A 16,212-nucleotide genomic window follows, 5' to 3' on the forward strand; every position below is an offset into this window, starting at 1 on the left:
GTAGACAAAGATGATAGAGAGAAGATGGATAGATAGATAGGTAGGATGGATGGGTAGATAGATAGAGAGAGAGGTAGATGCCATAAGAGAAAGACATGTGGAAGAGGTGTCAGGTGTCTCTGTGTGAGGAGGTGTGGATAAAGCTGATGTGCCCTGTCCTTAAGTTTTCCTGTTGAAAGAAGAACTAACCATGAGAACATCCCAGGTATTTGTAAGAATTTACACAAGTTAAGGGAGACGTGAATACTTGTACAGAGCAGAATCTCTGGCTAGCCTTTTTCTAGGTGAGGTCTCGAAGATGAGGCACACTTGGGGTCTGAGCACAGAGGGAATGGCCATGGTAGGTCAGGTCAGAGGATGGGCAGCAGGCAGGCGTGAGGGGTCTCTGCCTTAGGAGAGGAGGTAGCAGGGGAGAACTTCCACAGAAGGGGACCTATGGGCCTTTCATCAGGAAATGGCAAAAAAAAATCCTTCAACAGCTTCCTAACAGAGGGGCCACACCCCAGATGACTGGTCCTCAACCATGAAAGCGTCCATCGCACCAAGGTCTCCAGGCAAGTGCAAATTAAAATACAAATCCTGCTTCAGGCCAGGAAGCCGGTGTGTGCTGCACAGGACAATGGCCAGAGCAATGAACCGACTGTGGAAATATAAACTGCAAGGCAAATGAATGACTCCAGGATCTAATGGACAGCTCTAGCGCTCCCCACAGAGAAGACAGCACCAAGCGCTAAGTACTGCGTTATTTACCCCAAACACAGCACAGAGAAAATTACATATTTGGAAAAGATATACTTAGGTAAAACAGAAGTGGTCATTAAGGAGAGAGAGGAGTTCAACGCAGGAGGGAACAGGAGGGAAGGGGTGACAGAGGAGGGACAGGAGGGGAGGGGGGACAGAGGGGGGGCAGGAGGGGAGGGGTGACAGAGAGGGGACAAAAGGGGAGGGGTGACAGAGGAGGGACAGGAAGGGTGAGAGGGGGACAGGAGGGGAGGGGTGAGACAAAGGAGGGACAGGAGGGAAGGGGTCCCAGAGGAGAGATAGGAGGAAGAGTCAACACATCATGTAAGATGCATATCTTACCTTTCTTTCCATGAAACAGAATAAGTATTGATAAAGCGATGACAGTGGGACAGGGACATGGAGGGCCTTGTATTCTGAAGGCCATTTCTACTCCAGGACACTGAACTGGACAAGAAACAGCTAGATATGTAGAAGCTGACCAATGACAAGACTGAGAGGCAAGTTCAATAAAGAAGGATACGTTAGAAATGATACACAGGGCCAGGAATGTGGCCTAGTGGTAGACTGCCTGCCTAGCATGCACAAAGGCCTAGGTTCGATTCCATACATAGAAAAATCATGGAGCACTGTGGCTCAAGTGATAGAGTACTAGCGTTGAGAAAGCTCATGGACAGTCTCCAGGTCTTGAATGTAAGCCTCAGGACTGGCAAAAAAAGAAAAGGGAAGAAATGAAACCCACAGAAATGGAGGATGGAACGGTGAACTGCAGCACAGGGGACTGGTGACTCACCCCTTAACTACTCAGGAAAGTAGTTAAGATCTGAAGATCTTGTTTTATAGTGAGCTCTTCTTCAATGGACCACCCAAAAAGCCTCCAGAAGTGGTGCTGGGGCTCAGAATGGTAGAGTGCAAGCCTTACTTGAAAGAGCTCAGCAACAGCACCCAGGTCCTGCATTCAAGTTCCATGACCACCACCACCAACAACAACAACAACAACAACAACAACAAAAAACTGCAGCAGTGGTACTCACTGGACACTGTTAAAAATGATCTAAAAAAATGAACTATACAACTTGTGGGTGGGGACAGGAGGGAAGAAGTGACATTATTCAAAAAGAAATGTACTCATTACTTGATATATGTAACTGTAAACCCTCTGTACATCACTTTTGTAATAATAAAAATTAAGAAAAAATTGTTTAATAAAAATGTTTTAAAGAAAGAAATGATCCACAAGAGAACACAGGTGTGAGGCTCAGAGTTCTAATCCCTTTGGTTACTTCCAAGTAGGTGGCTTAGAATGCTCTGTGAATCTCTGATTACTTTGAGCCACCCTGGAACTGCTTTGGTAAAAGCTAATTTTGACTGCCAGTAAAAACATAGAGCAGGACTGTCTAAAATTCCTATTCTATGAGCAAAACTCCCTCACAACTGCATCTAAACCCCAGGCGGAGTCCTGGATCTGATGTGGTGTGGACACGCGGGTAACTCACCGATGAAGTGGTTGGGTCCCAAGGCCAGCATCTCCTCCAACAGCACGAGGCCCCCAGGGGCCTGCAGGGGGGTGACACTTCGCCCATCTATGAGCGAACACTGCCGGAAGCCTGCAGCCGTGACCTTCCACAGCAAAATCAGGGAAGCCATGGCGTCCTGCCGGATTCTGCACACAGAAATCACAAATGCAAAGTTCTCAGGAAAATCCACAGCCACCTTGTCGATCAAAAGTAAGAATAAAGACAATTTGTACAAAGCACGCAGAGGGCTTGCTCAGTCTGATTCTCCTAGAGTTTCACGATGTAATGAAGCTTATTTACATCCATTATACAGCCCAGTCCAGCCTCCTGTGTTGTGTCACGTCATCCCTCTCCAGTCTTCCCCTGGCTTCTTGAAATTTGCAGGATTAAATACAGACAACAGGAGACCATGCAAGGCCGGTCACAGCCAGGCGCTAGTGGCACATGCCTGTAACCCTAGCAACTCAGGAGGCTGAGATAGGAGGCTTGGGGTTCAAAGTTGGCCTAGACAGATAACTCTGTAAGACTCCTCTCTCCAAGGAACCACCAAAAAGCCACCAAAAGTAGAGCTATGGCTCATGTGATAGAGCATCAGTCTTGAACAGAAAAGCTAAAGGACAGTACCCAGACCTTGATTTCAAGCCCCAAGACACACACACACACACACACACACACACACACACACACACACACACACACAAGCTAACCAGCCCCACTAGGCTCTCTCTGAGCTCCAAGTCCCAGGCCCAGTGCTCCAGACATAAGGGCTTTTCTTGGTCGGTTGCTTTCCAAGCTCCCATACTTTGCTTTGCATCTTCCTCTCCTGTCCTGGACATCCAGTTCTGCCTCAGCCATTCCTCCTGCTCTTAGCTGGGACTGCAATAAAGGCTTGGTGAATATCTGGACTGATGAACAAATGAAAGTGTAGGGGGCTAGTAACCCCTGCCTGTGAGTGTGGGGTGCCTATGTATCACTCAGCATGGCCATCTGGCCCACACTATATCAGTTCTGTCATTTCTGTCCTGTCCTGCTGCCGAAGAGTCTGGAGCAGGGAATGCTGGCTTCCTTGACACTTCAGGTTAGAAAGTACTTAACCCTTTACATGCTGGGCAGATGCCCAGGCCTCTCTTGAAATGTTAGATAGGTAAAAATAATGTGATTTAGAGGAGAAAGGATGGAGCATGGCTTCCATAAAAACCAACAGATCACTATCTGCTTAGACCAATGCCCTAAACCAGCTCTGGACTGAGGGGGATGCCTGACTGCCTAAGGAGTAGGGAAACTCTTAGGACTGGGGTCCCCCTGCTGGTGGAGTGGGAGCCTCCTCTGTCTTCTTGCAGGGGTATCTGTCCAGGTCCTAGGACTTCACTGTTTCCCTTCCTGCCCCTCTCCTGCCAGTGTAGCCTCATGACAGGGGATAGGGACAAAGACCAATGTCATCCAGTTTCCCTTCCAGATTTTTCTCATAGTCTATCCGTTGCAAAACAAGGTGCATGCACACACACACCACTCATACCACACACACACACACACACACACACACACACACACACACACACACACACACACACACACTGGAGATGAAGCCATGGGCGCTAATCTTATCTGAGGCCTCAGTCTCGCCTCACATGACCCATCGACTTCCATTTTCCCAGTGTGAAACTGCAGCCTGGCAGGGACCAGGCTCTCCCAAAGTGCTCCTTTGACTGCCAGATCTCCCGTGGCACCAGCCGTGTCTACACATAATGGCTGGTTGCTAATGCCTCGGGGCTTGTCAGACCCCACCCAACACCAACTTTTCCTTGAGAAAGGGTTTCAGTGCGTTGCACAGGCTTGCTTCAGATCCAAAAGCCTCATGCCTCCACCACACCAGGCTGGGATTACAAGTGTGTGTCTCCACGCCCAGGGATACACCAGTCTTAACAGGTCTTAAACCGGGAAATGTCTTACTTTACTGAGGCGTTCTGTGGTACCTCAAAAGACACCAGGCGGCCACCAGCAGAGCTATTAGAACTGGCATTTCCACAGGCAACATCTGGAATCACCTGGAAGGGGGGGGGGAAAGAAAGAAAAAGAAGACCCATTATGCTCACAGTATAATATATGACAACATTCCAAGCTTCATGTGGCATTCAGCAACGATGCTGGCTAGAGAGCTGGCGAGTCTGGCTAGAAAGAAGTCATGAGACGCTAAAGAAAATAAAAGCTTTGCCATTTGATTCTTGAGTGTGATCTGCCAATACCTGGAATTTTGAAAAGTGATAAATAGGCCATTTGGAAAGAGAAAGCAGGATTTCACACACTGCATCTTTCACCTGACATTCGTCAGCTGCTGGCTGGAGCTCTGCGCCTAGTGTGAGGGAGGGGCCTCGCACTCAAGGACAGCGGCCAGCTTTACCGCCGCAACAGACAGGGGCCCAGAGAGCCACCGCCACCCCTGCCCGCAAGAGGAGGGGCATTCATTTGTGAGATGATGCCACTGTGCTGAGGGCCTCGTGCCCGGCTACCCATGCAAAAGTGAGGGCACCGGAAAGCTGCCCCGCCTTCTCCCTGTGGGCCACACCTACATTGTTAAATTACACCGGGTGTGTACTGAGGAGTTCGGTTGTCTAGACTGAGATTGTCAGAAAGCACACTGTTGATGCCTGTGACCCATTTACTCCTCTCCCATGAAGACCGGCCTCGCCACAGCCATGAAAGTGAGGCAGAATTAAACATGCTCATGACTGTGGAATGAATGAAAAACATTACAAAAATTGTCAGCAGTTCTGCCCCAGATCCAACACTTAGAAATGCATCTTCCAGGCCACTCTATAATCACATACTGTGGCTAAAACCCACCACAGATGTTCTACCTTGTTCACTGTGCAACAGGTGATTGTTTTAGGGGTTTTTTTTTGTTTCCAAAGCATCATTATGTAAGGAAAAAGCCATAATATATTCCCATATTCTCTGCTGACACTTTAGCCTGCTTCTCATAGAGCCGAAAAAATAAGAGCATGATGGAAAGAGGTGACATTTCTCTTTCACACTTTCCAAGTACAGGCTGGTTTGACTTCACTAAATAGATTGACACGGCTGGATGGAAAAGATTTTCCATAAAGGACACTTCCTGGAGACACTTAGAATGCTTACATTCAAGACATGAGTCATGAAGCAAAGAGGTACTCAAAGCAGGACTTCAAAGCTCTTCTTCAAAGTCGAAAATCAGATAAAGTTTCCCTGATTTCTAGGTAAACTGAAAACATCGCCTTAAGCCGGAATCTGGCCTTCATAGATTGTGTCAGCACCCAGAAATAGGTCAACTAGTTAATAACCAAGAAAATGGGTACTGCTTACTTCTTTTATAAGGAAAGTTTAGGACACGTTCCTTGACTCTAATACTTGATGCACAAAAATCTGTGTGTGTGTGTGTGTGTGTGTGTGTGTGTGTATGTTTAGTTAAACCATTTAAGCCAACTTGTAAAAGCTTTCCAGGGCAGGTTTATGTGGCTGTTGGGTAAAGTCTACATTGTGGAAGGGAATTATACTCTATCAAGTTCTTCATGGCATCCCTGTACCTTCCATGTGATTTGTTTCACACTCTTCTAGCTTGCAGAACTGTATTGTATATCAAATGTTAGAGGTCTTCTTAAAATCCCTCAGAATGAGACTGCTGAACAGCTTCATGACAAAAGGTCAATCCATGGTAGGACAAGACTTCACAAAGCCAATTTGCTATTGCAATGAAAACTGTGAATTTTTTTTTCAAATACGGTCTCAAATTGTTTTGTAGTTAACATTCAAAGAGTTAAAATTTTTTCTTATGTAAAACTTGAAGTTTCTGTATTTTTATCATTTTTAAACTTTAAAATGATGATGCTTATCATTGTGAAAGTTAAAATGTGTTTGTGACTTTAGCTAAGCCTAAATATGCCACAGTACTGTGAAATATATGTAGCTACTTAATCTCAATAAAGACATCTTTGGAGAAAAAAAATATTTTAAAAGTGGGTGATTGACAGGCTCGAGCACGGTATGGTGGTTTGACTACAATCCCAGCTAGCTGAAATGACCACCATCTCCAGAATAAATTAGACATGGTAGTTCACGCCTGTGATCCCAGCTACATGGGAGACATAATAAGGAGGATTGCAGTCCAGAAGATGCAATAAGATTGCAGTCCAGACTGGCCTGGGAGAGGAGAACAGGACTCAGCTGAATCATGCATTGTCTGAAGGTGGTGGGAATTAAGGGAAAGAGGAAAGGGGGAAAATACATTAGTAACACTCACTGGACATAAGTGAACATGCAACTAAGCAACCTTAGGAGAAGGAGTGGAATGCCACGATGGAAAGGGGAGGAAGAAGTATGGACAGGATGCCACTGATGAGATGCATTGTACACACGAATAGAACAACTATCTAAAGATAATGAAGGTGGAGAAGGAGGAGGAGGAACCAAAGCCACAAGGGCTGGGGTGTGGCTCAAGTAGAATTCCTGACAGGCAAGCATCAAGCCCAGATTGCAAATTCCAGTGCCACAAACAGAGAAAAGCCATGACAGCTTCCTTTCTGAATTCCATAGAAGCACTGAAAGATACACAAAAAGATTTTTTTAAAGAAAAACATAACAAAAACAATTGGTCCTTCAAAGTACTTCTGTTGAAGAGCTGGGATGGAGCGCTCTTCCAACATGTGCAAGGCCCCATGTTCAATCCCTGGTCCTGAAAAAAATTAAAAATCCACATTTCTTATGTTGAATTTCTGGTCCTAAGGTAATAGTATTATGTGATGGGGCCATTAGAAGTTGATTCCGAGTCCAGAGTCTTGAGAAAAGACTCATGTCTTCAACAAGGTCACAGCCAGAAGGGGCCATCTGTGAAGGAGTGAACTCTCACAGGGAGCCAGTGGCTCACACCTGTAATTCCAGCTACACAGGAGGCTGAGATTTCAGGATTGAGGTTCAGATCCAACCTAGGAAGACAGATCTGCAAGACTCTCACCTCCAATTAACCATCAAAAGGCCAGAAATGGCGATGGTGGCTCCAGTGATGAAGTGCCAGCCTTGAACACACAGTGAAAATCTGAAGCCCCAGTTCTGGCATTTAAAAGGGGGTGTGGCAATGGAATTCTATGCTGCCACCAGAAAGAATATCGCCCCATTTGTAAGGAAATGAAAAGGCTTAGAAAAAAAATCATATTAAGTGAAGTAAGCCAGACCCAAAGGAACATAGACTCCATGGTTTACCTCATTTATAATAATTAGTACACATGTAGGACTCTCCTAGCAGAGGACTATAATAGCTCAAAACCTAGGTAAATAAGGTCATATAGGATGAGGCGAAATGAAAGGATCTCTAGGATATGGAAACAAGAGCTTTATCTTGTGTGATTGTTGTTCTTAATGTATTATGTTATTTCTTTTCTCTTTTTGTTGCCCTTTGGTTAATCTCATATTGTTACTGTATCAGGCTTTGTTACCTGGTATACTGTATATACATGTTTATTTATTTATTTGAAATAGGAAAGGGAAGGGGGGAAAACAAGATGATTGGGAGCAGGTTGGGAGAAATGGGGCCAAAAACATGAGAGGGGTATCAATGTGTGAGAGTGATGCACCTACTAGCTGACTTAACTGTAACCCCTCTATACATTATCCCAACAATAGAAAAGGGGGAGGGTGGGACAGTTCTCACAAGACAGCAATATCTGCCTTGACTTTCCAGTCTCCAGAACTCTGGGGAATAAATGTTTGTTTGTTAATCAGTTTATAGTGTTTTCATTATAGTAGCCCAGACTAAGATCTCCAGCTGGAAGGAAAATGACATCAGCCAAGGCAGGGTACTGTCCCCTGATAGGTCCTCAGGTGCTCCCATAGAAATACACATAGAGATCATTCCAGAAAACAATTTAATCTACCCTCTGCTTTTGTTGACCCTGTTGATGCTTAGCAAACAAGTACAGATAGCAAGAAACATTCGGCCGGTGACCTTGTACCATGGGTAACTGTTAGGACTTTGATTTTATTGGTCCTCTTTAGAACCATTGTCATAATTTGGCCATTTCTGGTTCCTTAAGTAAAAGCCTATGCTGCACAGTCTTCTTACCTCCACTTGATCCCATCTCATTTCTACAACTTTCTGCCCCATTTTGGGCTGCCAAGTTGGTAGTGTCACCGTTGCCTGAGAGTGGGGCAGGATTACGTCGGGCTCCTGGGTTGCAGGCACAGGCGGAAGCTGTCTGGGTGACATGGACTCCGTCCATCCAGAGGCTGAGACACTGGGTAGTGTCTGTTCACAGAGGAGGCCTTCGTAGCCCTCATCGCAAATGCATAGGTAGCCATTGTTGCTGTTGCTGCTGCTACTGCTGCTACAGTTGCCATGGAGACAAGGGTTGCTGACACAAGGATCTGCAACAATCTGAAAGGAGACCATAATGGGTCAGTTTTTCCCTCCTAAGCAAAGTGGAGCCATCACCAGGGAATCAGGCCCCCAGGTCAGCTCCCCACTCCCGGGGTAGGGAGGTGGGGGAGGGAGAGGGAGCACAGCAATTTCTACTTCTACTTCTCAGGTCATCCCAATCATAACACCACTACAAACTTTCAATGGGTTTTGGGAATGCATTATTTAGAATAATTGTCTAAGACAGAAATTGTTTGTTTTTTTTTTAAATAAAAAAAAGAAGGCTCATTAGGAAAAAAAAACAATCTGAACCTCTGTCAGATGATGCCAAATGGTATTAAAAGCCCAAAGTCAAATCATCCTGTAACTTCCTTTGCCCAGTTTCCTCTTGAGAATGCCTGCCTGATATCTGCCCTCTTCCAGAAGGGGGAATCTACGCCTCCCCATTTCCTATCTGATCAACAGCCCCCCTACATTGATGCTATGGAGTTAAAGGTTTCCCGAATTATCCACCAGCATGGCCACAGCTAGGGAAAAGAGTGTGGTGGGGACTTGAGCTGAATCTTGTGACATTTTTATTTCATTTATTCCAGGGGGTGATACAGAGGACTGTGACTCCACTAGACATGAAAGGTCAATATTCAGTGATGTGTCTTCACATCAGGCCTACACCACCTTTGAGGATTTCACGGCTGCTCTCTGAAAGGTCACTGATTGGTGCATGAGGACATGCTACAGAAGAACACAGGAGACCCCCCAACCTCTGCAGGCCATACAACTCCTCGGCACTATTCAATTACAATTTGTTTGCATGATAAAAGAACACTAGATCCCAAGTTACTATGCTCTGGCTTCTCGGAACTCATTGAAAAAGCGGAATTCAGTACAGAATCAATGACACAAATGAGACTTAATTCTCTTGCTGGAATGAGTTGTCACACAGACACTTGTGGTTAGAATTCTGCTTGGTAAAACAGCTACTCCTTCTGCTAATTATCCTTATCAAACAACTTCCAACAGACGCCTTAAGGAATAGGAAGGGATTTGGCATTGAATCAAATAAAGCTCCAAAAATTCTACATTAATTCTATATGTTATCACTCCACAACTCCTTCTCAGAACCTCAGATGATGGCTTAGCCTCTGAAGACAGTGTTGAAGCTGCTAATAATTTAAAATATTTACAATCTATCAACTCAAATAAAACTTACAGCCTGGTGGCCCCTCTCTACCGTGCATGAACTTTCTCCCTTGACCTTTCTCCTTCCTTCCTGCTGAGTCCATTCCCGTCTCTGGGCCTTGGCACCTGCTCACCTACGGCGGGACTGTTCTTTTAGATTTTGCAACTCTCAAGATCATTTGATTTCACATGCTCCTCAAGCGTCCCTTGAGGAGATTTCCCAAGCTAGGAAATCTAAAGAAATATTGCCTTCGCTTCATCTCACAAAAATGAAAGCCCATGAATGAGAGAGCCATGAATGCATCCCCCCTGCTTTCTATCCCCAGCATATCAGGGATCACAGTAGATATGCTGGGGCTTTCAAATAAAATGTTGATAGGTGAATCAATACTTGGAAAGCAACATGTGATAGGAGAGCAATGCAAACAAACTGCTTGTTAAGTCACCAAGCTAGCTGGATTCCGTGTTATATTTAAGAAGGCCTGGTGGAATGGGTGTCATCTCAGAAAACATCTGACAGGAAGAAGAAAGAATTAAATTAGATGGGATGAAAGGGGCAATTAAAGCTACATTTCAGAATTCAACTTTTAAAACATCTGAGGTTGACTAAGTCACAGAAATTTTACTACCTTCAATAACAAGTAGAAATACATTTTTAAAAGCACAAAGGACGGGTACAAGAATTGATTCTGGAGTTCAGGCCTCCATTGAGCAGCTGACAAAACAGCCCAAAGACTACCCCACAGACACGAGAGGGAAAACCCATCAGGAATGAGACACGTGGCTCCTCTCCCATGGCAGCCATATTGTCCTTAGAACAATCAGGAACTGGAAACCTGAGGTGAGTGGGCAGGCCCTGTCAGTGGTGATGACCCCGCCCCCAAACATGACAAAAAGTCAGACAGGGTCATTTCTGGCATCCAGCAAGAGCTCTTCCTCTAACACACTAGCCACCGCATATTTGATAGCAAAATCCTTATCCTACCAAATAATTCCTGTGGTGAAGACAGAGGGTAAGGGTTAGAATCACCCAGACAACAAAAAAGAAGTAGGGATTAAATGTAAGCCAAGGAAGATCTCCTCAAATCCTTTTCTCAAAAGAAAGAGTCATCGAGACAGCATTTAGTCACCATGGACTGAGGCTTCCTGTGTCAGGAGCTGTGCACAAACAGCTGGAGTCACTGCGAATTCTGCCCCTACAGAGCTCACACCCAGAACCCTGGACAGACCCTGAAACAAATACTACCCCTTCCAGCCACGGAACCCTGCCTGCCTCCCTGAAAGTCCATCCTCATACGGCCGGGAAAATTGTACTTGATGCCTGGTGAGTCTGACTAAATACTCACTCCTAATAAAAGGCATCTTCACAGTCTTAGGGGCCTGTGTGTTCTGCTCTTCTCCAGCCTGTAAGGCCTCATCCCTACTTCTGCCCTCCCTAGCTAGATTGCAGGCTCTCAGGCCTCCCCAGTGATCCCCCAGCTCTGCTAGCACTCCTGTCTCAGGGCCTTTGCACTGACCATCCCTTGGCCTACAATGCCCTTCCTTCTTATGGCTACTTCCAACTTTCTAGGACTCTCCTCAAATGCCCCAAGTGCCCAAGTGTTTAGCAGTCCCTTGCCACGGGTGCCTCTTCATCAGCCACTTCTTTTTTTTTTCTCCAAAACACCTATCATCATTTAACTGTAAGAAGAAAAATATACATTTATTTTCTACTTTCCATCTCTCCTCCACTGCCGTAAAAGCCTTGTGATGTCAGATTTCTTTTTTTCTGCTTTGTATACTCAAATGTTCTCCACCTATGGCCTAAGTACATGGAAGCTGCTAAATGGACAACCGAGGGGGAGAGAAGGAGGACGGGAAGAAGGAGGGAGGGAGGGCTGTGGAGAGTCAGGGAAACAACTACTAGAAGGACAAGAAACAATGTTAAAACTGAAGTGTACAAAGCAGCAACCGATGTGATGTGTGGTACACACACACACACACACACACACACACACTCACAGATGAATTTGATTGCAGAGCCATCAATTCCTCTTATTTATTTTTGCAAGTCCTGGCATTTGAACTCAGGGCTCAGTTTTCTTGCTCAGCTGGTATTTTACCCCTTGAACTATGACTCCAGCCTGGCTTTTTGCTTGTAGTTGGTGATGGAGTTTCACTGGCTTTTATGCCCAGGCTGGTTTTGAACTTTGATCCTACAGATTAGCCTGAGTAGCTAGAATTACAGACATGGTCCACTAGTGGTGGCTTAGTTCTTGTCTTTAGAGTCATTTCATCCTGATGCCTCCTTCCAGGCTGGGATATTTCTTGCTTCATTAACAATGACAATGTTTACCCAGATTCTCTCAAACTTTTCAGACTATATCACTGAAAATATATGTTTCAATTCATGAAAGCAAATGTCAGATAAAATACAACAGGAGGGATCACTACTACACTGTTGGTGAGAGTGCAAACTCATTCAACCACTATGGAAAGCAGCATGGTAGTGTCTCAAAAGACTAAACATAGAGCTCCCCTATGACCCAGCATTTACCCAATCGTCTAGAAACAAGGGCATACTAAATCCACTAGCACAATGATGTTCATTGCAGCACTATTTACCATAGCAAAGATATGAAACTAACCCAGATGTCCCTCAGTTGATGAATGGATCAACAAGATGTGGTATTTATACACAATGGAATGCTATGCTGCTGTCAGAAAGAAGGACATTGCCCCATTTGTAAGGAAATGGAAAGACTTCGAAAAAATCATATTAAGTGAAGTAAGCCAGACTCAAAGGAACATAGGCCCAATAGTCTCCCTCATTTGTCATAATCAGTAAAACCTTGGGCTCTCCTAGCAGAGATTTGCAATAGAACAAAATCTAGAGACATTAGGCCAAATAGTATGATGCTAAATGTAAGGACCTCCATGATAAGGAAACAAAAAGTCATTCATTAGAGTGACTGTTGTCCTTAATGTACTATGTTATCTCTCATCTCATTTGCCACCCCTTGGTTATCTCATATTGTTACAATATTTACCTTGTTATCTGATATATTTTTATGTGCTTAATTGGTTATTTGAAATTGGATAGGGAAGGAGAGAAATCAAGATAAGTGGGGGGAGGGTGGGAGGGAAATGGGGACCATGTCATGAGCAAGGGGATCAATGTTTGTGAAGTTATGCACCTTCTATCTGGTGAATATAATGTAACCCTTCTATTAATTACAATAAAAAATTATTTAATAAAAAAACACAACAGTCTGCCTCTAAGCAAAATCCAGGCAGCATACATGTTTATTGTAAATCCTATTTTCCATATACCGTTTATTGAGGGGTTTTTGTTTTGAGGTTTTTCTGTTTCTTTGCTTTCGCATCTATTTTTATCTCAGAGGAGACAATTTCTATTGTAGAGGTCACTACTATCCTTGAATCCCATTAACTCTGAACTATTAGCAGGTAATTACCAGACTGTCAAAATGCACAATGAGGTTGAAATATCGTAATTAATAGACCCCACTTTGGGAATACACAGAACTTAACCGGTAATATTTTATATGTAAATTCTCTAGTTTCATTGATGAGGACACGGTTAGGCCTGACAGCACCTGCTATCGTGATAAAGAGAAAATGGGGAGTAAGTGGGTCGATGGCTTTCTGCTTACAGCAGCCCAAGAGCCTCATTATCAAATGCTGTATGTTTGCGACATCAGAAATATCCTCCTGCTTAAGCCACATGTTTGCATAGCCCAGAACTCATCTTGAAATTGCTCTTTTCACATTCACTATACGCTTTGCACAGGGGCGAAATAATTTATACAACCATAAAGCCCATGCACAGAGCCTTACCACAGGGTAAGACAGGGGGCCAGGGAAAGATGGTTGCCAACCTGGGCTTGGTGAGTCCAGGAGATCTGTAGGGTGGCATGTGAGTCACGCCTGTCTTCCTGCCTTACACACGCGCTGTCCATTTCCCAGGAAAACCCCACACCCCTATGCCATACAAACAGAAATCTACAGGAGGCTCGCTTGCTGTCAGTGGATATAAGACCAAGGTAAGAACTGCCTTGCTTGGAGACGGGGACTGAACACTCCTGTGGTACCATGCTATATGAAAATTGGGGCTCTGTCCTTGTCTCTGTGGGGTTTTTTTCTTTGCCAATCCTGGGGCTTGAACTCAGGGCCTGAGCACTGTCCTTGAGCTCTCTCAAGGCTTCCACTCTACCACTTGAGCCACCACACCACTTGCAGCTTTTTCTATGCATTGTGGTACGGAGGAATTAAACCCCAGTCTTCGTGCACGCTAAGCAAGTACTCTACCGCTTGGCCAAACTCCCAGCCTGTCTCTGTGTTTTCCCGAAGACTCAATACAGCTGATTAGCAATTCCTGTGGCCTGCATCAAGCCTCAGTGATGTCCAGGTAGGCTGCCCAGAAGAGGATCAGGAGGTGCCTACAGCCCAGGCTGGCCCCAAAGCGAGTTCAGAGTCAATGGAGAGTCATTCACAGCCACCTGGACTTACGCAGTCAAGCTGCTGCTGCCCAGAGCACACCTCACTTTTATACAGTAGAGCCATCGTTAGTGGGGGTTCAAGTCCCCCCTTATACTGTACCAGGTGAAAGAGAGAACACTTTTGATCATTGCGGGGATAAAACGAAAAGATTATGAACGGATCTGAGAATGGGCTTTTCCTAGCACGACAGTGGCAGCTTTTAACAAAACCAGCGCAGCTACTCTGGGTTTACAAGAAGCCGTAGCTTGACGATTCTAATGGAGTTAGATGATGAAAAGCCAGAGCCCTGGCACCAGCCTGGTTCTGTGCAGATGTGGGAGGGCTCTGGACACACTGGCACCCACTGTGGACATATCAGTCCAGAGGAGATGAGGTAGACCACAGTGAGGCCTCCTTGGCCTTTCGGCGTCCAGGGGAAGCAGAACCTGGGAGAACTTGCAAGCACACAGGATACATTACATGGCTGCTCCTGTGGGCTGTGAAATGTCCTCCAGGGCTCAAGTGTTACAAGTTTGGACCTCAGTGCAGCAGTGATGAGGTGGTGGGCCCTTCAAGAATTGGGGCCAAGTGGGAGGTTCTTAGGTCACTGGCGTTGCCGTCCTTGGAAAGAATGGATGTCATTCTCATGAGATTCCAGTCACCCTCTGTGCACATTCACCATGACGTCATCTACCATGATGTGGTCTGGGGGCTACGATCACAGGGCCCCCATGGACAGTGAGCTGAAGAAACCTTTTTGCTTTTTAAAGTACCCACTGCCAATTTCCCCACGTGTCTGCGCTCAAGACTGGTAATCTACTGCTTGAGCCACGTCTTCAGTCCTGACCTTGTACTGCTGATTGGGGTTAAGAATGTCAAGGATTTGTCTGCCTGAGGCTGGCTTAGAATCTTGATCTGTGTATCTCAGCATCCTGGGTAGGGAGGATTTCAGGATTGAGCCACTGGCGCCTGTCCTTTCTTACTACTGCATTTCGGTGCTGAAAATAGAATTGCATTGGTTGTAAATGTCATCTTCATGTTGGGGCCCAACTGTCATAGTGTTTCTGTCTTAAAAAAAGACATGTTTCCCACTTTCTTCAATAAAAATCTCAACTATTCCAACACCAACTGCTTCCCCACTCCGAGAAAAGACATGAAAAAAAAAAATCATGTTACTGATACCAGCAGTAGACTCAGCCAAGAATTCATCCAAGAATTTTCCAGATTCATATAATAAAACATACTCGTTGCTCTGCCGATCCAAGAATTATGTACCTTACACATCCCTGTGTTTGGATATTCTTTTACTTTTGTGTTAAGGACTTCATCTATTCAAGGAATTATTGCAAGACTAAACAAGGTAGTTGATTTTTTTGGTCTCAATTTGTAGTTCATTTTTCTTGAAAGCAGTCTAGCCTGATTTCACATGTGTGCTGAATCACATCTGTAAGTAGGCTAAAAGGAGATTGCAAGCAGAGTTCGCACTGTAGCTAGGAGATAAAACCCTTACAGATAAACTCTTCCACATCTAGTTGCTTTCCCACGGTGTCTGTAAAACATGCTACATTTAGAAACTATCTTGAAATCACAGTTCCTTGTTTTAGTCTAACTTCCACCGAAGTGTTCAACAGATTCAAAGCAGTTACAACAAAATCACAACGGAGTTCCGTTGCTGCTGTGTTGCTGTTATATAAATGGCTCTCAATAGCCTGGACACACTTGAATAAAAACGCTGGAAAACATGGTCCATAGGATACAGTAATCCAAAGCTACAGTAGTCACAACCCAGTGACAGTATAATTGAAAGATCAACCAATACACAAATTTAAAAAACAAGAACTGGGAGAGAATGAGGGAGGGAGGGACACTGTTCAAAAGGAAATGTACTTATTACCTGACTCTTATAACTATAAT

At 44.8% G+C, this 16,212-nt stretch overlaps 1 protein-coding gene across 1 annotated transcript in view; it reads right to left on the reverse strand.

The window, feature by feature from the left end:
* Positions 1 to 16,212, reverse strand: part of Dner (delta/notch like EGF repeat containing) — a 285,735-nt gene that overhangs the window by 152,764 nt on the left and 116,759 nt on the right. Inside the window, exons 2-4 of the mRNA XM_090354957.1 lie at positions 8,347 to 8,658; positions 4,209 to 4,303; positions 2,238 to 2,404 (exon numbers count right to left, since the gene is read on the reverse strand). Of these exons, the coding sequence (XP_090211083.1) occupies positions 2,238 to 2,404; positions 4,209 to 4,303; positions 8,347 to 8,658 (574 nt within the window). The remainder of the gene's footprint in view (positions 1 to 2,237; positions 2,405 to 4,208; positions 4,304 to 8,346; positions 8,659 to 16,212) is intronic.

Source organism: Megascapheus bottae, chromosome 21 (assembly GCF_031878675.1).
Source record: "Megascapheus bottae isolate mThoBot1 chromosome 21, mThoBot2.hap1, whole genome shotgun sequence".
Taxonomy (NCBI): domain Eukaryota; kingdom Metazoa; phylum Chordata; class Mammalia; order Rodentia; family Geomyidae; genus Megascapheus; species Megascapheus bottae.